Raw genomic sequence first — 23,591 nt, forward strand, 5'->3', positions numbered from 1 at the left:
AAAATCCCTTTTTCAATAAACACCTAGCAGAAACACTAGAAAGGGATATTAATTTGAAATTTTTAGTAACCAGATTTTATACTCTGTACTGTCTTACATTACATGTAAGGTGATATATTGCAGTAAAAATGCTTGGAAGCGAAGAATGTTGAGTTCAAATTTTAATGGACACTTACTGATTGTGAAAGTTCGTTTCCATATTCTATGGATTTTAGACACAAAGGGAAGAGTCCTGATTCAAGCAAACAGTGAACAGCAACCTTTGTCGAAGGGTCGCCTACCTGCATAGTAGAGAAGATTCGGATGATATTTGGAGTAGAACCTTATAGGCATATCAGATCATATTAAAGCAAATTGATATGCAATCTGGTAAGAAATAATGGACATTTTCTTCAACTATTGTTCTGATTAAGCTAATTCATCTCAACATTGCATTCAATTCAGAGCTGAAACTTGAAAGGGCGGGTAGCAACTAGCAATGAGAAAATACTTCCATGCAAGGTTACTGGTGCTTAGCTGTTTTAATAATTCAAATGGCTAAAAGTATAAAAAATTGAAGGTATCATGTATTGATTTAGAGTGGAATTGTACCTCCTTCAGAAGACCACCAATGACCCCCAAGCTCATTAGCCTTAGGTACTGGAATGGCTTGCTCGTTTCTTCAGTCTCCAAGAAAGGGTACAAGTAACAATGTATCTGAACTGCAAGGACAGAAGTAAGTTAATACAAGTCTGTCTACGATTAACCTTATCTAGCTCCTTAATTATCCTATTAAAATCAGTTAATAACAATATTTGAATAAGTTATGCAAAATCCTCATCCCAGAATTTATGTAACAAACTTGTAACTTCAACTGAATCCTTGATTTCACCTCAGTGTCCTGTTTCTTTGGTGTTCACATAAACAAATCATACCAGCTTGAAATAAAAAGTGAATGCATTTATATATCAAAACACGTCAAGTTCGACAATATCTTGTGTGGTCTTTAAGTAGCAATATCAGACATCAAGAAATCAGCAAAAGTTATAGAATGAAATTAGCTTATATCATTTGGTGAGAAGAAGCTATAACTGTGGATACATCCAACTATGTTGAAGAAGACTAATGTAAATACTGAATACATTAGCAGAAACAAGTCACATAGCTTTCAGAAAGTTCAGAAAAATACCATTAAGGAACTGCATCTTCGTTTGAGGGTGAGTGGCCAAGCACTGCATTCAATAGAAAATACACTTTGATATTAGAGTTGCATACATAATTTTTAAGTACATAGAGGACCAGCTATGGCTCCTGCATAAGTAAAAATAAATTTGATATATATAGATAATAAATTTGATAAGTAAAAATAAATTTGATAAGAAAAAAGTTTGAAAATTAGGAAATCGAACATATAAAGCAAATACATTACAAAGTTAATACCACTAGAAAAGGAAATTAAAGGAGCGGAAATGACCTCAAACAAAACAAGTACATCACAAACTTTACTTGAATCTTTCATGGTAAGTTTCTCAGGTGTTAATGACTTGTATATAGATAATACTTCCTGCAATAAAGAAGATAATTCCATTAATCACCAACTGTAAAACACAACATTCTTATTTGAATAGATAGAATAGCCAATACAAACCACAAGGCTGAGCTTGTCAAACAAAGTAGTAAATCATTTAAATGATTCCAATGACCATCATGTGCGGATTTCATAAATTGTATCAAGTTCTGATTCAGATGTGATGCAACTTGATCTTAAGGGTAGGACTTCTCTAAGACGTGTGACATAAAAGTTGCAGAACTTCCTTACAATGCCTATTTTCCAGATTTTTGGGTTTCAAAATTTCAAATTTCCAAAATATTTGAGATCTCCGCAAATCTTCTCATTAGTTCAATGAAAGATTTCTTCGGCAACTGACAAGCAAAGATACGGGTGCAGAAGTGCTGGGGTGCGTGGAAAAAAATCTAATAAATATATAATAATATGGGAATTCGGGTGCGGGGGACACGACATATAGAAATATAGATTTTCTCTAGATTTGATGTTACATATATTCAATCTGGTTAAAAAAACCACAAACTATAAGCAAATTTAATCAAATGCATAACTTATTGATCTAAAACACAAAATATAGGTAAAATATTTTAATTTATGCAAAAATGAACACTAGCATAATACGTTTGTATTTACTAACAAAAACTGATACTTAATTTTACGAAAATAGGCGGTTAACAGAAATTTTGATTACAAATTGTGGGGAAAGAATCAAAATTAGGATTCAGGATGAATCCCCTATCCGATGAGGGGACGTGCATGTCATAGTATCGGACACAAGGATCAAGGGATTCACAAACAAGTATAATCATTTCAAAAGACAAGAAAGAATAAGGATCATTAATCACGAAATATTGATTAAATACTATATAACTGGGGGACACTGGACTTGAGAAGATCAAATATAACAATGTAACCTAGATACTGCCATTTTGGTTTAGTAGTCCACTTCAGTATTAAGATGTGAGGAAGAAACTCAAATCAAAACAGGGAACTTTTTGTTAATGTTAACCAAAATTAGAAGTTAATAAAAAGAATTCACGACATGATATAATTTAAGCAAGCTATTAAAACAAATACATTTAGTTTGATCAATGCAAAGCATTTGGTAGACCCAAGTCATTGTGCATACCGATAGGAGTAAGAAAACCGTACTGATTGACCGCCAAATGTGGAGGGCCAAATCTTGAATTCTTCCCTGTTTCTGTATTGATAAATCACATGTTAGAAATGAAATATACTATATCACCCAATAGACATTAGAACATAGAGTGTAAATAATTTGACTCTGCAGGCTGGACTGCACTTTAAACTTCTAACAAGCAAACTTAAATGATACTATACAGTCATTTAGGCGAGTCAAGATCATCATTTCTCTGCACATACTTATTGTTCTAAATAAATATAAAACTACAAAATATCGAAAGAATCCACGTAAAAGTGACATTTGGTGCATACAAAGATATATATTTGCACATTCCGATTGAAGAGATACTTTCATAAATCAGACTGATTACAAATAAATATCGATCTATGTTTGTGTATGAACCACATAAAGAATGAAATCAAACGAATGAGTATATCTGGTTTACATAATCCCTGTTCGATTAAACCACACTTTATGAAAATGAAATGACCATCATAGACATCATAAAATCATGACAAGGCCACAATTTAACTTGTATTTCAACATATGAATGCATAATTTAAACTCTTTAAAAACTCAGATCTATTGTCAATTACTTCTAATCAAGACACACAAATATAAAAGATAACTCTAATCATAATTAATCATCAATCATTTCTAACCAGCCACGTTAAACAAGCTTAAACAAAAAACACAAAAGCATCCAATCATGTATTAAAAACATCATTTATGAATTTACAATTACAGATCAATTTATGAATCAGGTTCTCGAAGCAACACAACCAAGTCCTCTACACTAGCAGAAGGCCAATCAATAGCTTTGCTAGCACCATCACAGGGACCATTGTTGTTAGCAGGTGCACCACCATTCGACATAACACTGTTGTCACCTTGTATCGGATCAGGATAAAGAGAGTCAGGGAGATTCAACATTGTTTCAGACAAAAACCCTAGATATGAACTGAACAAGATGGCTGCTGCTGTTATGTTGTGTAGGAAAAGAACACTGAACTAAAGATGCGGCAATATATTGGAGGCTGTAGGAATGAATATTTTTTCGGTATTTATAAGATTTTTCATTTTGCTGGAGTCACTGCTGTGTACCTAGGATTGGGTGCTGGACGTATCCTTTTTGCGGTTATTTGGAAAAACAATTTCTAGGGGACGTTAGAGGTTCATGGTTTTGGGCCTAAACCCACACTTTACATACCTCATCCTTACCTTTTACCTGTAAATTTGTGATTAAATATTTGTAAGATTTTTCATGTTTTGCATCAAATAATTTGGGATAGTTTGGGAAAAGAAAATTGTTATGGTATATAAATAAGGTTGCACAAAAATTTTAAAATCTAGGAGCAATCTTATACATGTATAAATTTATACCAATTATTGTTTGTACCATCACGGTAATTAATAAACAATAATTGGAAAATATGATTTTTTAAATAACTTATATTAGTTAAATCGTACATGATGGTAATAATGTAATTTAAATACATATATTTCAAGATACGTAATGATATTTGATCGTATTCGTGACTTAATAAACTACAGTATTTTGCACTTAATTTAACGTTAAAATCAAATTTATTCCAACCAACTTGTAACAATCAATTAATAACTTTAGAAACGGCTATAAAGTTTATACATGGTATAAATATTTAAAAAATGAAGTTTTTTTAAAATTTGAAACCTAAATGATATGTTGTTTTAAAAATTTGCAGATTTTAATGAGAATTTCTAATTCAAGATCTCCAAGTAATACTAATATATGGAAAAAATTTGAAAATTGTAGTAATTATTATTTATTCAAACAAAGTAATTAATAAATTATAATGTTCTTAATCACCTATGGAAGTAAAGTGTTAATGATAATATTTACGTTAATTTTTCAAAATACATAAAAGTGAGATTTCAATGACATTTTGATTGTATTTCATGACATAAATGGAATCTATTATTTTGCCTTAAAATTTATGTAAAAGATAAATTTATTTTCAGCTATCAATAGTTACAATAATTTTGGAAACAACTGTAAAAAATTTAGGTTTAACGGATATAAATTTTGAACTATACTAACATGTTTAATAAATTCGCAGATTCGAACCAGAGTTTCCAATCAAAATTTGATGAATCCAACACATTATGTGAGGATTCTATTCAAATATTTCAAAAATCAATTAGTGTAGTACTTTGTATAGGATTAATGGTGGATTGATGGGTCTAATCGAGAATTTTAGAATATTACTTTTTATCATTAATTTATAATTTTTTTAACCTTCGTACTCAAACCAGATGTAAATAATTGGGTAGGACGGGGGTACTCGTCAATGTTATTTTTCAATTTTTTTTTGCTTTTGAAATGCACTTTTTTTAATTTGTTTGCTAATATAGATCTAGTGATAGATGGTTAAACCCAGACTAGAAAACCTGTGTGGTCACAAGGCCTAAAATTAACCAGAACTCAACAGCCCACTCTCACGAAAATTTTAACCGCTACCAATTTATTTTAAAATCATGGATTATAATATTTTAAAGCAAGCTGTTAAAGTCAAATATATTGATATAAATGGATCGACATATTTAATTTGGATTTCAATTTTAAAAATCTTTGACTTGTGTTTATTCAATAATAAGTTCTTTTTATTTTAGTAATTGGCAGTTTAATCCACTTTTATTTTTATTTTTGCGATTTCAGTCTACATTATTTTCTCTGCCAACTTGCACCCCATAAAATTGATTTCTCTTCTATTTGCACCCCGTTAATGACTTTCCATCCAAGATAACCGTTAACTTTAACGGAAGTAGGGACATTTCAGTAAATTACTAACGAAAATAGAAGAAAATAAAGTAAATGAAAAAGTCTCTTGGTGTTGGAATTTGTAGTGGCTTGAAGAGCTGTCTGAGTTTGTTGAATGATGTGAAAGAGAGTTGATTTGAAATGGTGCTCATCACAATCTTTGCTAAACATCCAAGATGGAGTGTTTGTACTTGAGCTATGGCCTGCTTCTCCCCCTGTGTGCATGAAATCTTCTTCATCATCATCTTCATCCCCAAACTCCTCCGAACCACCAGCTGGATAGTCAAATTCATCACCAGCTGTGAAGGACATGGTAGTGATTGCATCATTGGCCCTTTGCATAGAAGCAGTTGTGTGGCACGAAGTTGAGAATTCTCTCAGAAGCCACATTGTCCTGTTCAGCTAGAACTTGATAAGCTAGAACATGGTGAGTAAATGCCTCAGCTTTAAAAGAAACAGAGTCTAAGACAGCTTGATAATCTTGCTGAAATAGCTATTTCTTTTCAAGCCTCATTGACATCCCTTAACTCACTAACAATGGGATCTTCCCATTCTTCTGTACCTGCTTTTCTATCATAATCTCTCTTTTCTTACATCAAGGGCTCCCCTTGGCTTCCCACCCTCACACCTTCACCTTCACCTACTAAGGTGGGACTCCACTCACTCACTTTTGCCAACTAGAAGAAATACCTTGCATATTTTCACTCTTTTCCTCTCCTTTTTGCCTGAGAGCAATTCAGCCTCTCACTATGTTCACTCCCTTTCCTCAATCCTAAGAGTGATTGTACAACTACTAAATCATCTGCACTTGTGACAACAGTTGAGATTTCAATTTGTGCAGTGATTATCAACGGATGAGAAACATCCGTCGAAGTAGTAGTTGAAAGTGTCAATGGATAATTGCTGTTAAGCAACATCCGTCGAGATACAATCACTGGTCAACGGTGAACAATATTCATCGAGATAGTGAAATGACAGAGTTTGGAGTAGAAACTACTGTTAGAATCTGTGGTGATTGGTGAGATTTTGCATAGTATTCTTAGTAGAATCAGAAAGAAATGGAAACAAATCATCTAACAAATCTTTAACTTGTGTGTTATTCAATAATAAGTTCTTTTTATTTTAGTAATTGGCAGTTCGTAATCCACTTTTATTTTTATTTTTGCGATTCAGTCTACAATTATTTTCCCTGTCAACTTGCACCCCATAAAATTAATTTCTCTTCTATTTGCACCCCGTTAATGACTTTCCATCCAAGATAACCGTTAACTTTAACGGAAGTAGGGACATTTCAGTAAATTACTAACGAAAATAGAAGAAAATAAAGTAAATGAAAAAGTCTCTTGGTGTTGGAATTTGTAGTGGCTTGAAGAGCTGTCTGAGTTTGTTGAATGATGTGAAAGAGAGTTGATTTGAAATGGTGCTCATCACAGTCTTTGCTAAACATCCAAGATGGAGTGTTTGTACTTGAGCTATGGCCTGCTTCTCCACCCTGTGTGCATGAAATCTTCTTCATCATCATCTTCATCCCCAAACTCCTCCGAACCACCAGCTGAGCTGGATAGTCAAATTCATCACCAGCTGTGAAGGGCATGGTAGTGATTGCATCCTGGCCCTTTGCATAGAAGCAGTTGTGTGCACCAAGTTGAGAATTCTCTCAGAAGCCACATTGTCCTGTTCAGCTAGAACTGATAAGCTGGAATATGGTGAGTAAATGCCTCGGCTTTAAAGAAACAGAGTCTAAGACAGCTTGATAATCTTGCTGAAATAGCTATTTCTTTTCAGCCTCATTGACATCCCTTAATTGTGTTCTAGAACAATGTTGATAATTTTATTATTTGGCCATATAGTTCTTGAAGTTTCAGTAACTATTTTTTTCTTCAGGAATCAATTTTACCTGGTTTATTAACACGTATTTAAAGTGCTTGCATAACGGGGAAGGATCTGTCATCGATATTCCACTTCAGTGCCTTTTTTACTTTTTGAAAACCCGTTATAACCATTAATGAACGAGAGACTTAAAGTTGTAGTTCATGTGCAATTTTTGATATTATTCCACCAATAATCGTATCATAATCTTTAATTTTTTTGGATTGTTATCTCTTGTGTAAGGTGTGCTCTCATGGATCTACAACATTAATGAACGATGAGCTTTTTGAGTTTCAAGTGGAGGTGAACATATCTCTCATGCCATCCATCTCAAGGATTAATGATTTTCTCCCTTTATTTCTTCCTATTACTTTTATATTGTCGTATTTTTTCTCCTTTCATCTTCTCTTTTCATGGAATTTAGATTTTAGCCTTTACAATATGTTCTCCTGAAGGCATGCACATAATTTTAACTAAGATGAGCCTTTCTGAGTCTTTTGCACGCTAGGAACCAGGTGATGATTATATCTTGGATCAGAGTTACAAAATATGCAAAGTACAAAGTGATTATTAAAGTAGGGTCTATTTATCAAGCTTCAGGTTGGATAGCGATCGCATTCTTAGCGATAGCGATCGCATTCTTAGCTAATCCTCCCATAGGTAAAAAAGTTTTAGGCATCATCATCTTATCGGTCATGAACATTCACTACGCCATAAGTGCACATAGGCAACGATTTTTATCCAGCGTTGCATAAAAAGCATTGCATTATCTACAAAATTTTCAGTTTATTGCAACATAGTGGTGAAAGCGTTTCATTACATTGAAGCTACCATTGCTAATAACTGTTAGTGTTGTGCAGCATGCAACAGTAGAGGTCATAGCGTTGCATTAGATATTTTTTTTATTTAATAAATGTTAACGTGGAAAATAAATCTGAGGTGGCGTGCTGGGGACCCACGGGTGCTAACGTGGCATGTTAACGTGTCATGCCACGTCAGCATTTTGGGCCCCACATATGGGGCCCATTGGTGATGTGGAATGCTGACATGGGATTAGTGGGACCCACATGGGGGCCCAAAATGCTGACGTGGCATGCTGACGTGGCACACAGTGGGGCCCACTTGGCTGATGTGGCACTTCAGACGTTGTATTTGCTTTATGGTGTTGCAGTAGGTTATTTAGTGTTGCGTTAGTTATTGTACTATTCTTAAAATTTATTTGTTATATTTATGTTATAATTTTTTTTAAAATATTTTTAATTGATCCAAACGTACAAATTTTGTTTCCTACTAGTTTTAGAGATGTGTAATTTTTTTTTTAAAAAAATAAATTTTATATCACATGCTTTTTTAATAGTCAAACCCCGGTGCACACGGGTTCACATTACGTAGTCTTGTTCTGGGTGGTGATTCTATTTTTTTAAAATTTTTGTTCAACGATCCAACCGTACGGATGATGATACCTACTAATTTTAAAAATGTCTAAATATTTTTTAAAAAAATTAAATTTTATATCGTATGTTTTTATAATAGTCAAATTACGGTCAACACGGGTTCCTATAACCAAGACTTGTCCCGAGTGGTGATTCTATTTTCTTGAAATTCTTGTTCAATGATCCAACCGTATAGATGATGTTACCTTCTAATTTTAGAGATGTTAAATTTTTTTTTTTTTAAAAAAATTTAGATTTTATATCACGTGCTTTTTTAATAGTCAAATTACGGTCAACACGGGTTGCTGTTACCTAGTATTGTCCCGAGTGATTATTCTATTTCTTTAAAATACTTGTTCAACGATCCAACCGTATGGATGATGATACCTACTTATTTTAAAAATGTGTAATTTTTTTTTAAAATTTAGATTTTATAGCGTGTGTTTTTATAATAGTCAAATTACGGTCAACACGAGTAACCAAGTCTTGTCCCGAGTGGTGATTCTATTTTTTTAAAATTCTTGTTCAACGATCCAATCGTACGGATGATATTACCTACTAATTTTTAAGTTGTGTAATTTTTTTTAAAAAAATTAGATTTTATATCATGTGTTTTTATAATTGTCAAATTACGGTCAACACGGTTCCATGTAGATTCTTGTCCCGAATGATTTCTATTTTTTTTTAAAATTCTTGTTCGATAATTCAATTATACAAATAATTGTTCCGATTAATTTTATCATTGTCGTGTTATTTTGACATATATTTTACATTAGTTATACAATTTTCTTATAATATTTAAAATTGTAAATATTTAATAAAAAACTAAAAAAATAATTAAATGATGTTGAGACACAGATCTGCACACTTTCCCAGGCCAAAAAATTGGGCGGTTATTTCCCCCTTAACAAAAATTCACTCTTTCTCTCTAAATCTGAGCTGATACTCGAAAATTAAAATAATATTAAAATAATTTACAGAAAAGCAACAAGATATTTATCAAAATAATTAAAAAATTATGATTGTAAAGACTTAATTAAGTCAAGGCCCAGCCCGTTAACAGACAAGCCCTAAAAATTTATCATTTTTATATAAAACCCTAACAAACATAAATCATTAGCAGTAGCCGCCTCGTCTTTCAACCCCTCTCTTCACTCAGATCTTCAGACCCCTTCTCACCTCCACCATCCTCTCCTCCGCTCACCTTCTTATTATATTCTCCTACACATCTCGATCCGAGATGTGTAAAAACAATCGAGAAATCAACAACCTAATCCGTACAACACGTTTCTCGAACCGCCTTCGTATGCTGAAGCAATATTTCGATCGTTCGATGGAGAAGATAGCAACGGAGGAAGTGGAGTCAACGGTCATGATTTGTTCGCAACTTCGACTTCACATTCCGGAGCGAAGTATGTGCGAATCACGGTTTCGGATTCTCAGAAGGAGCAAGACGTGTCGAATGGGAAGTTGCCGTTGGTGAGGACCACGGATGTGGCGTCGAGAATGTTAGATGGGGCGGTGAAGTTGCCTTGGCAGTTGTTTAGGAGGGAGAGTTTGCAAGGGAGTGCATTGGATGTGAATGAGGTTGCGTTGCCTACGAAAGGAGGGAGGGATTTGTTGAGGATTTTTAAGGAGTTGAAGCAGTCGGTTACGAATGATTGGGGTGCGGTTAAGCCACCGGTTGTAGAGGAAGATAAGGAATTTTTCAAGAGGAAGGGTAAGTTGCAGGATTTCGAGAATCAGATTGGTATTGCTTCTCAGCAGGTCTATTGAACTCTTTTGATGTAAATTATAAATTTTGAGTGCTATGTTTGTCGGTTTATATAATTAGTAATGTTTCTCGATTCAAATATGTATTGATATTTGTCTGATAATGCTGATCTAGCGAGACCATTTTGAGTTGCGACATCTCAGACTTGATTAAGCTTAAATGTATGTTAATCAATTTCCTAGCTCCATACAATAAAGGAAATATCGATATTTGCCTCGGTGTTATATGTAAATTTGTAATATTTATTACTGTCATGTAGTTGATTTAGGTACTAATAATATGTATAATGAAATGGGACGTATGCTATTGACATGAAATTAAAGCTCAGCAAGAAATTGGGGAGACGATGGGGCAACTGGGGTTGGCTTTTGTCAAGCTAACGAAGTTTGAGGCAGATCAGGCAATGTTCAACTCTCAAAGGGTGAGATCTGCAGACATGAAAAATGTGGCTACTGAAGGGTTTTTAGCACATAAACGCAGCGAAAACGTAAATTTACTCTTAAAAAGAACCGAAACCCTCCGCAGGATCCATGCGAAAAAATAATATTTAATTCGTAGTTCAGTATGTTTACCTTAAGAAGCTTTACGTTAATGGAAAGATGAAGGTCTTTAATAGCGATCCAAGAACGATGAACGGAGATCCTTAGCAGATGCTCCTCAAGTGTGAAGCACTCCACCGGTATCCATCAAGAAAACGATGTAATGAAGGAGGAGGAGATGGAGATAATTAGGGTTTTGTCAATCTTTTTGGTTAAGGCAAAAATAGGGTTTATAATAGTATATTTATAGGCAAAATTTTCAGCTAAATTTTTTTCCATAAAATATTATTATTATTAACCCTTTATTATTCTCACTAATAATTAAAACACCTTTTAATTATTAATCCTTTTTCTAAATTCTTTAGAAATAATTCTCTCACTTGATTTAATTTCTAAAAATTAAATTCTTAATTAATAATATTAAGAATCTTTTCTTAATTAATAATATTAAGAATCTTTTCTTAATTAATTTATAATCAATTAAATCTCATTTAATCAATTATTAAATTTTCCAATTAATTATTTATTTCATAAATAAATAATTATCAGCCATTATTAATTAATTCCTCCACCATTAAATCATTATCTTTTATGGTGTGACCCTATAGGTTCAATATTAAGCGGTAGTAGAAATAAATAATAATAAAATTATTTTATCATTATTTATATAGATTCTCTAATTCATTAAATATGATTAATAAATTAATCATATTTATTCTACATCGTGAGAGATACTTCTCAGCATATCGCGACTATCCGGATAATACGAATTCACTGCTTAGAATACCAAGAACCTATTCAGTGAGTAGTTACTGTACAATTAATTCCTTCTACGCTGCAATATCACGATTAAATATAAGGCATAAAACTTGTGTCAAGCCTATCTTATTTAATCACTTGCTTTCCCATTCACTATGCTTAGTTCTATTTAATGTAAATTAGAAACTCCTTTCTAATTTCATTCACTCTGGCCAGAGATTCCTGGATTAACATAAGTGGATCAGCATTGAACATTCTCTTCCTACACTGGAAGGGGTAGATCCTTTATTGATCATACCCTATCTTCGTGTACAAATTCCTATACCCAGTAGAGCCCTTATAATTGTCCCTTGAGACTAAGAACTAAACCAAAGCATAGTTCAGTGTACACAAGATGACTATGATGACCTCAAGTCTAAGGATACTTGTACAACTATCACTATGTGAACAACTGCTGACATGTGAGTGAACTCCATTAGTTGTTCAGCTGTGTGAGTCATGTTCAGTGAACTTATTCTATAATAAGCACCTACATACTAGCTATAGTGTCACCAACAAATGTCTATGAGAACAGACATCCTTCATAATGAAGCAAGCATAGTATGTACCGCATCTTTGCGGATTATTAATTACCAGTTATAATTCTACGACCAGGAACTATTTAAGTTTAGAGTTATCATCTTTTAGGTCTCATTATTATGATCTCATCACAATCCATAAAAAGCTTTACTCTAAACTGTGGTATATCTTATTTAAATATTTAAATAGATAGAGCCCCCAATAAAAACAAAACAAGCCTTTTATTAATATCAATGAAATCAAAACAGATTACATAAAAGTTATTCCTAAATCCTCATACATGATTGGACTTAGGACATATCACTTTCAGTTACTGCTGCTGTCAATACTAACAGACTCTATCGGGAGTTGAATGCACAAACTGTCAAGCATCTGGTAAGTTACTGGATTGTTGTACTTTCCCAGACTTGAATTGCTAACTTTAATCATGATCCTTTATCTTTTCAAGCATCTTGTTCCACTCGAAGTGCTAGATATTTACAGATGCTCTATTCTTATACTGCAGGATAAGCTTCATGACTATCTTGGGGTGATGTTGGCAATTAACAATGCATTTTCTGACCGCGCGAATGCTTTGTTGACGGTGCAAACTCTTTTATCCGAATTGGCCTCCTTGAATGTAAGGATTGAAAAGCTTGAAGCTGCTTCATCAAAGATTTTTTGTGGTAAAAGTTCTAGAATTCGCAAAATAGATGAGTTGAAAGAAACTGTAAGAGTAACAGAGGAAGCTAAAACCTGTGCAGTCAGAGAATATGAACGGATCAAGGTAACATGTTCTTCCTTCTAGTGCATGTATTACCCGAACACTTCAGAAATTTTAGTGACACCAGTTATCCATAAATTCTTTAACTAGTTTTTGAGCTGAGATAATATATTCTTTAATTAGTTTTTTCTTCATCCAATAACAATCATTATAAAAAACTAAATACAATAGGAGGGTCTTGCACTAAGAAAAATAGTTAATTGTGTGTGTCCTTAAGTGGATATTAGAACCATTTCTTCAATTGCTTTATAAAGTAAATGTGCATAAGCATTGCCCTTGCTTGAGTTATGCTGACAAATTAAACATAGAATAATCATTCATTCTGTTGAATTGGATCTTGATATTCTTATAAATGAGGACTTAATTTTTTACCAAACAAAATATAGTTAGCAATACATAGTCACTCAGACTTATTGCTTAGTATGTAGCAGAATAAGCAACGAAGAGTTAAGCACCTCAGATTTTTAGAAGCAAGCAAGAAACATAATAGGATGAAGTATTTAGCAAAAGTATACAAAGTAATTAACACAGAAGGAGCATAAATGTGCAACACTGAGTATATAATAGAAGCGAAGTCGGTCATGAGCAATGGGGTCACCAAAATTAATCCCAGTAATCAATATTTAGAAACACTGAATATAAGTTCTAGGGTCTATTATTTGATTGTGGCTACCAGACTGTGGTGGTATGTTATGGATGTTACTGCTAGCGAAATGGGAACGTAGAGTATATCCGTGCAGTCCCTTAACCACTTTTCATGGTTCTATTCAATTAGATAACAAGGCAACCTGGGTTACATGAAGCTTCCTATCTATACTATGACATTATTGTTAATTCTTATTCTAAGCTGTATATTTGTGTTGTATTTGCAGTGCTTGCCTATTACCATCGACGTTGGCACAAATAACCAAAAGTTGCTGGATGATGAGTTCATTATTGGGCTCAAACAAAAGAGGGCAACTGGGCAGGTACTTTTTATCTTCTTTTCTGTAATTCATAGATATAATTACTTGCGGTCTACAACTAAAAACTAATTTTGTATGCATTCACCTGCATCAAGGAATTTGCCGAGCTTCTGGAAGAGTTTATGTCTACTGTTAAGCAGAACTATGGAGAGAAAATCCTCATACAGGCTTGTTTGCAGTTTCAAACATTTAAGTAGATAATGGATTTTTATATTTTATAAATTCTAATCATTTGACATTGATTCTCAGTTTGAAGATCAATCTTATGGTTGATTAATTGTGATTAATAGTGATTTATAAGTTTTCAGGGTCAATCTGACAATTATCACGAGTTGATCGGGATTCCGCACCATACTGAATGCCTAGCACCAGATGAAGTGGCCATGCTTGTGGTAGGTTGAGTGTTTTTGAAAAGTATATGCACTAAAATGTGTAAACTTTATGTCCTCTTATTACTTCTGTAAAGGCTTACCTAATGTTGTTTTATAATTTAAAAGACAAGTTTGAAAGCCCTGTCTGGAGCAGTTTTTTACATAGATTCTGATCACCACAAAATGCTTCTTTCTTTTGTAAGTAATAGTGCATTAATATTTTTTCTCATTTCTTTTTCCATTATTTTTTTCGGATTTTAGTTTGTTGGTTGTTAAAGAAAGTTTGTTACCTTCAGATAAGTGGCATGAGTTTGTGGAACTATGGTCCATATGTGATGGATGTATTGGTTGAGTTGGTTGTTACTTTGATATATAATGCTACTCACTATACAATAATGATTATCATTGCTTGTTCTTATCAAGGATTAGTTTTGCTTTTACTACATTGTAGGCTGCAGTGAGCGGAAAATACCTCCATCTATGCTTGGATATGCTTGTAAGAAATTTTGTGCGGCCTTTATCTTTCCTTAGGCTATTACAGTATCCACGTGTGCATGCTGCTTTAAAGGAAATTGCTGATTTAGTTCCCCTCGCACCACTGAGATTTGAAAAAGTAATCAAGGAGAGGATGCCCCACAGATCCTCAAAGCAACCTTGGATTGTAAGTTTACTTCATCTGCTTCTCGTCTTTTTGGGGACATGCTTCTCTGTAACCTTGGCTGGAAGTACATTTTTTATGCATGTCTATGTAGACTATATAGCACATTATCGATTTGTTAAATATAAATTTAGAATGAATTTTTTTTGGTCTAGTTGCAAGTTGTTTCAAGTAATTTCATTAAAGGAAATGTCGGGGCCTATATTGACTCCCAAAAAAATTACCTTTTGAGTCCAGTTGCTTTTGTGGTTGTATTTAGCTCTTTGTTTTAATCTCTCTTGGCAGATAAATCATAAATCTTTTACGCTTTGTACACTATCTATTTTGCGTCTTTTTGGGGCAAATGCTCAATCTGTTCCAAGGCAGAAGTACATTTTTTGATGCATGTATTTATAGCCCATAGCTCGTAATAAATTCTAAAAATGAAATTATTGACTTTATTGGTTGGGTTTAATTGCGTTGTGTTAAATAAGTAGTAAATTAATAATGGAAAGTTTAAGGCCCAAATCAATACCATAATATTGAGTGATTGACTGTTAAGTCAAACTGCTTTCATTACTTAAGTTTAAGACCCAAATCTTGTTATTCTTATTCTATTCATTTTTATTTTCTAGGCTAAAGCTCCATTTAGCTTCCTTGCATCAACATCGCCTTAGGGTCTATTTTTAAAAGGTTTTTATTCGAAGATGTACCACGATTTCCAGTGATCAAGAGGAAAACGGTACTACAGTCATTCAAGGCACTCAAGGCGCAACTTCTTAGTGACTTAGTTCTTTGGTATCTTTGTTCATTTGAAGAAAGATTTGATGTACTTTTGGTGTTTTAAATTTAGAATTGGGCGTATGTATTTTAGTATTTTTTGTATGTTTAAAACTTGTTGGATTCCTGATATGGTTGTTTTTGTTGGATGCCACTTATGGCAGGTATCATGTAAAAACAGACAAATTATAGCCAATTTTTTATGTTTTCTAGTGTTGCATATTCCATAGTATGATGTTGCATATTGCTTTTCACTGTGTTACATTTGATTATTATACTGTTGCAATTTTAAAATGGTGTTGCATAATGTGGTATATACTGTTGCAATTGAATGAAAATAGTGTTGTATATGCAACAAAATGGTGTTGCATAAACAATATGGGCCCCACATATGATGTGGAAAAAGGGCCCCACTGCTGACGTGGCATTGCGGGCCCCCACATGCTGACGTGGCAGGATGAGACCCAGCTGACGTGGCGTGCTGACGTGGCATGCTGATGTGGCTCTGGGAACCCCCTGTTGTTGACATGGCATCTGATGTGTCAGTTGCCACGTAGGACCAAGTGTACTATCCTCTCAGGTGTAATGCAACACTTTCTGTTGTTGCCAATAGGTGATTTACTGTTGCAAAATCCACCTGATGCATTACTTTTAAGTGTTGCACAAAATGTTGCATTAGGTGTCTACGACCACTTTCACATTGGCGACCCCCCTCTGGTGTTGCCTATTACCTTATGCAACACCATTTGGGCCTTATGCAACTGTATAGTAGGGGTTGCCTATGTGCACTTATGGCGTAGTGATTACTCTAATGACTAAAATTTAGGTACATACATATAGGTTATAGAATAATGTGAAAATCTTTTATGTACGGTAGAAATACGAGTAATAACCTTTTAACATAATGAGTATAACTTTTGTTTGAATGTACTTGAATTGGCCAATACTTTCATTCTTCAATGCTATAAAATGCTAATGAATTTGTTTTCCTACCTGCTAATGGAGAGTTTGAACTTGTGTACATTGCATGTGACTTTCTCTTATTTACAAAGCCTTTTTTGCTAATCCGGTTTACTTTATGAGATTAAATTGCAAAAAAAGTGTAGGGTTAAATTCACACTCTAATCATAGGTTTTTACAAGTTAGCAACCATTTCCGTATGACCAAATCTTTAAAAAATCAAGATTTACATAATTTATTATCTTTTACTTTGACATTAATTTGTTACTTTGCAAAAGCTCCCACTATGAAACAAGGTTCGATTTTTAATTTGGATAAGAGTGAGAACAAATGAGTTGTGTTACCCACTTCTCTTCTTGCGGATCTGCATAACATCCCAAATTATGTACATGTTGCAACAAAGAAGGCAATGTCTTATGTTCCCTAACCCCTTACAAATACGCCTATATTCTAATTGTTTATGGTTTATTGCAGGACTTTCATTTTCGGTTAGAGAAATTTAAACAGGTTTGCTATCCATTCGAGCATCTCAAGGATAATGAGACACCAGAATTTTGGAAAATAACGAGATCGCAAGTTGGTAGAGTTCTTTTCTAAAAAAAATGATGAAGTCAGAAAGTAAGAGCTTTTAGGTCTCAAATGCTGCTTTCAGGTAGGTACTCATGATAATCCATCTAGCCCTTAAGTGCATTGGTTTTTGAGTTGCTTATTGATATGGTTGTGTACATTGACCATGATAATTTTGACAAAGAAATGTTGTGTATATTTTTATGATGTTTATGAGTTTCTTTCAAGATTTAATGTGATAGTATATATAAAATTGTAGCCTGGGCATTAAAGAGGAGATGTAAGTCCCCATCTATAACTACATTTTAATTTCACAAGTTATTGACGTACATGGTTGTTCCAATATATTTTAGATAATTGAATTACATGGATGACTTACATGGATGACTGACTAATTTTCAAGTTAATTGTTTTATGCTAAAAAAAACTGGTAAGTAATATTAGTCATCTCAATTTCAATATAAGATTTTTATATATTAAATAATTATTTTTAGCAAAACACATGCTCAGATCCAGTCATTTTTTATTATTTTAATATTAAAGTATGATCAATTTTTTCTTTGTCTACAATCATGTTGGTATCTGCTATTTGCAAAACAAAATTAATTCTAAAAATGTGCACAGATGGATTATATATGGAGTTCTAGCTTCTCTTATTACACTTGGATGATGCAAAATGTCTATTGTAATTTAAGTACTAAATTTATTCAACATTTATTTAGATAGGTTAAATTATACATGCTTGATAAATTGTATTTAGAGCAATGAAAGAGTAAACATATATATAAAAATGATGTATGCATAATCTTATTATAAGTAGTATTTTTTTTGAAAGGATAAAGAAATGTTAGTTGGAAAAAAGATGTCAGATTGGAACATTGACAAAAAAGTATAAAATTAAAATATAAAGTACCATTGTACCACTTCTAATGTGTATAACTCCTTAAAATTTTAGGTACACTCATCAACTCTCCAATTATATGTTATATTTGTATAACATTATTTTTAGCAGACTCTTTTAGTTTTAGGAATCTTAATTTTCAACAAAATTGTTGTAAATAATATTTTTATTTTTATTTTTAAATAGTTTCTCTGAACTGGGCGGGTATATATACCTAGTTATATTATGAACAATTTGCACATCCTCGTCTTTTTTCAATATTCTTCCCTCTTACACTTACAAGTTACAACCTTTCTTTTGTATTGAAGTTTGTTAACAAATATATTGTTTGTATTCCCTTCAACCAAATAGAACAATAGTGTATGAACTGTGTGGTGTCTAGCAGTTATACAATAGCCGTTTCGGTTCACGGAATGTTGAGTTTTTTTCAAAGAGAATTCACGTTTAGGACTTTATTTCATAAGACAAGCAAGCTATATTCTAAGACAGTTGAGAGCTTCTCATTTTCATTCATGACAGAAATAGCGCGGGGCATCGTTTTTTATATCTAATAACCCTAAAGAGGGAAGGCACACAGATATATCTAACATAATTTTAATATATTTCTCTAACAAAATGCATATTTTAATATTACATGTAAATAAACAATTATATTCATGATTCATGAATTCATTTCATTTAAATGTCTACAACCTCATAACAATACTCATATTGTGATCTGCTCCATAAACATTCTACTAATATCATAATTTAGCAATCATAAATTCAGAATAATACCTTATAAGTATCCTAGATCACCTATGGCTGTCAACCTGTCTTGGCTCTTCTTCCCTTCTCGCTTCCTTGCTTCGGGATATAGCCTGACCTTGGGATCGCCTGGGATATCCTCTAAAATACTTAAAAAAAATATTATATCTGTCTTAACAATTACTAAACATAGACATAGTATAATATTTACTTCGATCTCACAATATTTTCTTGTATAGAGATTGTAGAGTAAAGGGTTTAGCTACTCATAGAAGATTTATAAACAGCCATTTCTATTAATGAAAACTTTCGATATCTTCTGAATGATTTACAAGATGGCTTTTATAGAGTTTTTCAATCTCTGTTGATTCTACTAATTTCTATTTCTAAGATTCCCTTTTAATTTCCTCCGTTCTTTTTCTTTCCTCTTTTTCAAAAGCTGAATCCACTTTCTGTAATTTGTCTGCCATTCCACCTTCTTTTTGACTTTAGAGATAAAATTTCTGGTAAATGTCCTTGTCTTTTCTGCTGCTGTCTTTTTCTTCTAGTAACCTTTCTTCTTTGTTGCTGCTGTCTTTCCTGAAAATTATTGATATTTGATTTGATAATTTTTTTTTTTTTTTATAGTCACCAATATAATTTGGGCCGTAGTGTCATTTGTAATATGCTTTCAGTCACCAATTCTCATTGGGCCGAAATATCATTTGTAATATGCTTTCAGTCACCAATTCTCATTGGGCCGAAATATTATTTGTAATATCCATAGGTCACCAATTCTCATTGGGCCTATCAATTCATCGTTATTATTACATTGTTAGGTCACCAAATTCTATTGGGCCTAACTTTCATCAAATGGTATTACATTGTATTATATGGTTAGGTCACCCTTTCAGGGCCTAACAAATATCTATGCAAAGGGATCAGAACATCCTTCTTCTTTTGTTGCTATATTCTTTAGAGTTGCCACTGGTCTCCGTCTTTGGCCTGATAATAAATTCTGATAAATTTCCTTTGTCTTCTGAGCATGATTGTGCTTTAAATCTGATAATCTTGCATGCATTTCGTTCAAAGCTGTAGTATCCCTGCTAATTATATCATTATTATAATAAATAGTTAGTATTTCTTCTGCTAATCCACCTTTACTTGTGCCAATGACACATGCCTTTCCTCCTCGTATCATATCTTCAAGTTTAGACTTCAATGTTGCTATGCCGATTGCTCTCTTGTTACACAACCAGTCGCCAAATTGCTCTATTGTACATGCCATGTCCGTCTTTAGGCTAGTATTTTCACCTTCTATAGTAGTATTCCTGCCATACTTAAATATTTGACAGTGTAATATGGGTTTTCCTGTTAAGTCAGTACAGGCATCAAAAACCTGTATACCATAAATTCCTCCTGGTCCGTATGAATTCATGTAAGATTGAAGGCTTTGTGTTATAGTTGATGGTAGTTGTGCTATACTTGATAAGGTTTCATCTACCATTATTTTGTCAATAAATCCTAAGAGTAATAGGTTTTTTACTACAGTTGAATCTGCGTTTTCCCTACAGATATACCTTGGGTATTTTCCAAATTTCCCATTTCTCAGGATTGTAGTATTGGTTTTATAATCATAGTACTTTTGTATCTTTTCAAAGGACTCGGTATATTCTTTGGTAAAGGTTACACGATCTTTTAGGGTAATGGCGTTGATAGTATTATCTGGTATAGTTATTGTTTTGATAGTAGGAGTATTGGCTAATCTTGATACAAAGGTTTCTGGGGTTTTTTGAAGGTTGTTTAATATTCTGAGTTTTCCTTCTAAAGTAGTAGTAAGTTGGCTGATTTCTTCGTTAATAAAATTTATCTGGTCATTCTTTTCCTTTATCTTCTGAATTACTTCTCCCACCTGTATCATAATACTGCTAATACTTTCCATTTTCCCTGCTAAGATAGTCTGCAAGAATATTTTTAGTACCTGATATATTTTTAATAATAAAATCATAACAACTAAAAAATGCTTGCCAATTTCTTCTTTTATTTAATTCTCGTAAAGGGTCAATTTTATTGAATATAAATGATCTTACTTGAGTATTATCTGTTCTTACAACAAATTTTGCAGGTAGTAAATGATAATGAAATCTTTTAATTCCTAATTTTACAGCTAATAGTTCCTTTTCATTAATATGATAATTCTTTTCATTGGGTTTCCACGTTCCAGCTGCATATCCACATATTAAAGGGTTTTCTTTATCAATATCATCTTTTTCAAAAACTACTAATACTGCTCCCCATCCTATATCACTAGCATCTGTAAATAGTTCTAACTGATCACTATCTTTGGGTAATCGTAGTTTAGGTAAATTTTCTACCTTTGTTTTTAATGCTCTTATTGCATTTGTATGATCTTCCTTCCACTCAAAAGTTTTATTTTTCTTTATTAAATCTTGTAGTGGTTTTCTTAATTTTGGGAAATCTTTTATATAATCTGAAGCGTAATTTACTATTCCTAAGAATTGTTGTACTTCTTTTTTATTTTCTAAAATTTCTTTAAAACTCTTTATTTTTGTTGATATATGTTCTTGTAATTGAATTCCTTCAGAGTCTATAATATATCCTAAATATTCTATTTTGTGTTTAAATATTTCTGATTTCTTTTCTGATAATAATATTCCATGTTTTCTAATAGTCTGAATAAATATATCTAGACGTTTTGAATGATCTGTTAAATTATCACTAAATATTAATATATCATCTATATATACTAGAATAAAATCATTCATTTCTCTAAATATTTTATCCATTCTTCTTTGGAATATTTGTGGAGCTGTTCTTAATCCAAATGGTAGTACTATCCATTCATAATGTCCTTGTGGAACGCTAAATGCTGTTAAACATTTAGATTCCTTAGTTAGTTTTATTTGCCAGTATCCACTTTTACAATCAAATTTACTAAACCATTTCTTATTACTTGTTTGGTTGATTAAATTTCTTTTATATGGTAAAAAATATCCATCAAATATAGTCTTTTTATTTAGTTCTCGATAATCTATTACCATTCTAGCTTTTCCTCTTTTTACTTCATTATGATTTCTTACTAAAAACGCTGGGCCACTATGCGGACTTTTACTTTCTTGTATTAGTCCTAAGTTTAATAATTCTTTTATTTGAACTCCTAACTCCTTTTGATCTGTTGGGCTATATCTTATTGGTCTATTTCTAATTATATCATTAGGCTTTATTAGTTTTATTTCAGCATATATTTTTTCTATTTCCCATAACTTCATTGGATGTTCTCCAAAATTTATTTCTAAGGCCTTTAAATATTTTTGTTTTAATAGTTCTAAATTCATTTTTCTTTCCGTTTTAATATTACTTATTTCTATTGATTTTACAGGTATTATTCTTTTTAATACTATCCATTTTTCGCAAGGTGTTAGCACACTTATCCTATCTTGTTTTATTATTTGAGTTTTAAAAGAATCTAAAAAGTTATTTCCTAGTAACATTTGTTGTTTCATATTATTTTCTTGGTATATTATAGGTAACCTAAACCTTATTTTTCCTAATATAAATCTTACATTTTCTGCTATTATATCTATCTCTTTTTTATGGTTATTGAATCCTGTTACTATTATTCTATTTTTTGTACGTTTCCATTTGTGTTGAGTAAATACTTCTTCTTTAGCTAAACAAATATCTGCTCCGCTATCTATAAATATCTTTTGTTTTATATATTTCGTAGGTTTATATTCTACCTGTGCTTCAATATATATAGCTACCATTTTATTCTATTCAGTAGTTAAGCTTTCATTATTACTATCATTTTCATTTATGTAATTTATTTCTTCTGGTTTTGTTTCACTTATATAGAATACTTCTTCATCATACCAGTTATTGTTATCTTCTCTTATATATTCTAGTTTCATTATTAATTCGGTGGTATCTATGTATTTTACTCCTTTTTGCTGTAATTTAGGACACTTATTTGCATAATGTCCCTTTTCATTACAATTCCAACATTTACAATCTGCTATTTTTGTTTTATTTCTTTTTCTAAACTTTCTCTTATATCTAAATCTCTTTCTATTTTCAGGAGTATTTCTATATTTTTTAAATTTTCTTCTTTTAAATCTTCGATTAAATGGTTTATAAGGTCTATAGGTTTTATTTTGTTTTCTATAATATTCATTTTGATTATTATAATCTAGTTTCCTATATTTCCTATACTTCTTTCTAGTTTTATAATCTTGATTATCACATCCAAATATTAATTTTTTCTCCGTAAAATTACAGATTTCTCTTAATCCTTGTTTTTTATCCTTTTTAATTTTCTGTTGAATTCTATATTCTTCACATTTTCGAGTTAAATATGCTCTTAATAATCTAATTCTTTCTCCTAATGTATTTTCTTTAGGTTCTAGATTATTATATTCTTTAGTTATTTCGATATTATAAGGTGAAGGTAGATGATC

General features: G+C 32.2%; 2 protein-coding genes across 2 annotated transcripts; one reads left to right on the top strand and one right to left on the bottom strand.

Annotated features, from left to right (window-relative positions):
- Positions 1 to 176: 176 nt before the first annotated feature.
- LOC141699821 (cell differentiation protein rcd1-like) lies at positions 177 to 5,802 on the bottom strand (the record flags this gene model as incomplete). The annotated part of the gene is made up of 7 exons (XM_074503641.1): positions 5,694 to 5,802; positions 3,474 to 3,670; positions 2,676 to 2,747; positions 1,454 to 1,543; positions 1,169 to 1,211; positions 592 to 701; positions 177 to 281 (listed from the first exon to the last, which is right to left on the bottom strand). Coding segments are annotated over exons 1-7 (726 nt in total), but the record flags the coding sequence as incomplete, so codon positions are not given.
- Positions 5,803 to 8,346: 2,544 nt separating this feature from the next.
- LOC141699822 (uncharacterized) lies at positions 8,347 to 15,581 on the top strand. Its single transcript, XM_074503642.1, has 11 exons — positions 8,347 to 8,548; positions 10,135 to 10,563; positions 10,878 to 11,016; positions 12,755 to 12,818; positions 12,949 to 13,209; positions 14,079 to 14,174; positions 14,480 to 14,563; positions 14,669 to 14,740; positions 14,839 to 14,898; positions 14,994 to 15,203; positions 15,486 to 15,581. The coding sequence occupies exons 1-11, from the start codon at positions 8,347 to 8,349 to the stop codon at positions 15,579 to 15,581; spliced, it is 1,713 nt and encodes a 570-aa protein (XP_074359743.1).
- The last annotated feature ends 8,010 nt before the right edge of the window (positions 15,582 to 23,591 follow it).

The sequence above is a fragment of the Apium graveolens genome, unplaced genomic scaffold, assembly GCF_009905375.1.
Source record: "Apium graveolens cultivar Ventura unplaced genomic scaffold, ASM990537v1 ctg1393, whole genome shotgun sequence".
In the NCBI taxonomy this organism is placed as follows: domain Eukaryota; kingdom Viridiplantae; phylum Streptophyta; class Magnoliopsida; order Apiales; family Apiaceae; genus Apium; species Apium graveolens.

Bases quoted from the DNA above. Each gene is read 5' to 3' on its own strand.
- LOC141699822 (XM_074503642.1), top strand. From the start codon at position 8,347: ATGCCACGTCAGCATTTTGGGCCCCACATATGGGGCCCATTGGTGATG. The intron at 13,210-14,078 runs GTAACATGTTCT...TTGTATTTGCAG, and splicing joins GAGAATATGAACGGATCAAG to TGCTTGCCTATTACCATCGA. The intron at 14,564-14,668 runs GTAGGTTGAGTG...ATAATTTAAAAG, and splicing joins ATGAAGTGGCCATGCTTGTG to ACAAGTTTGAAAGCCCTGTC.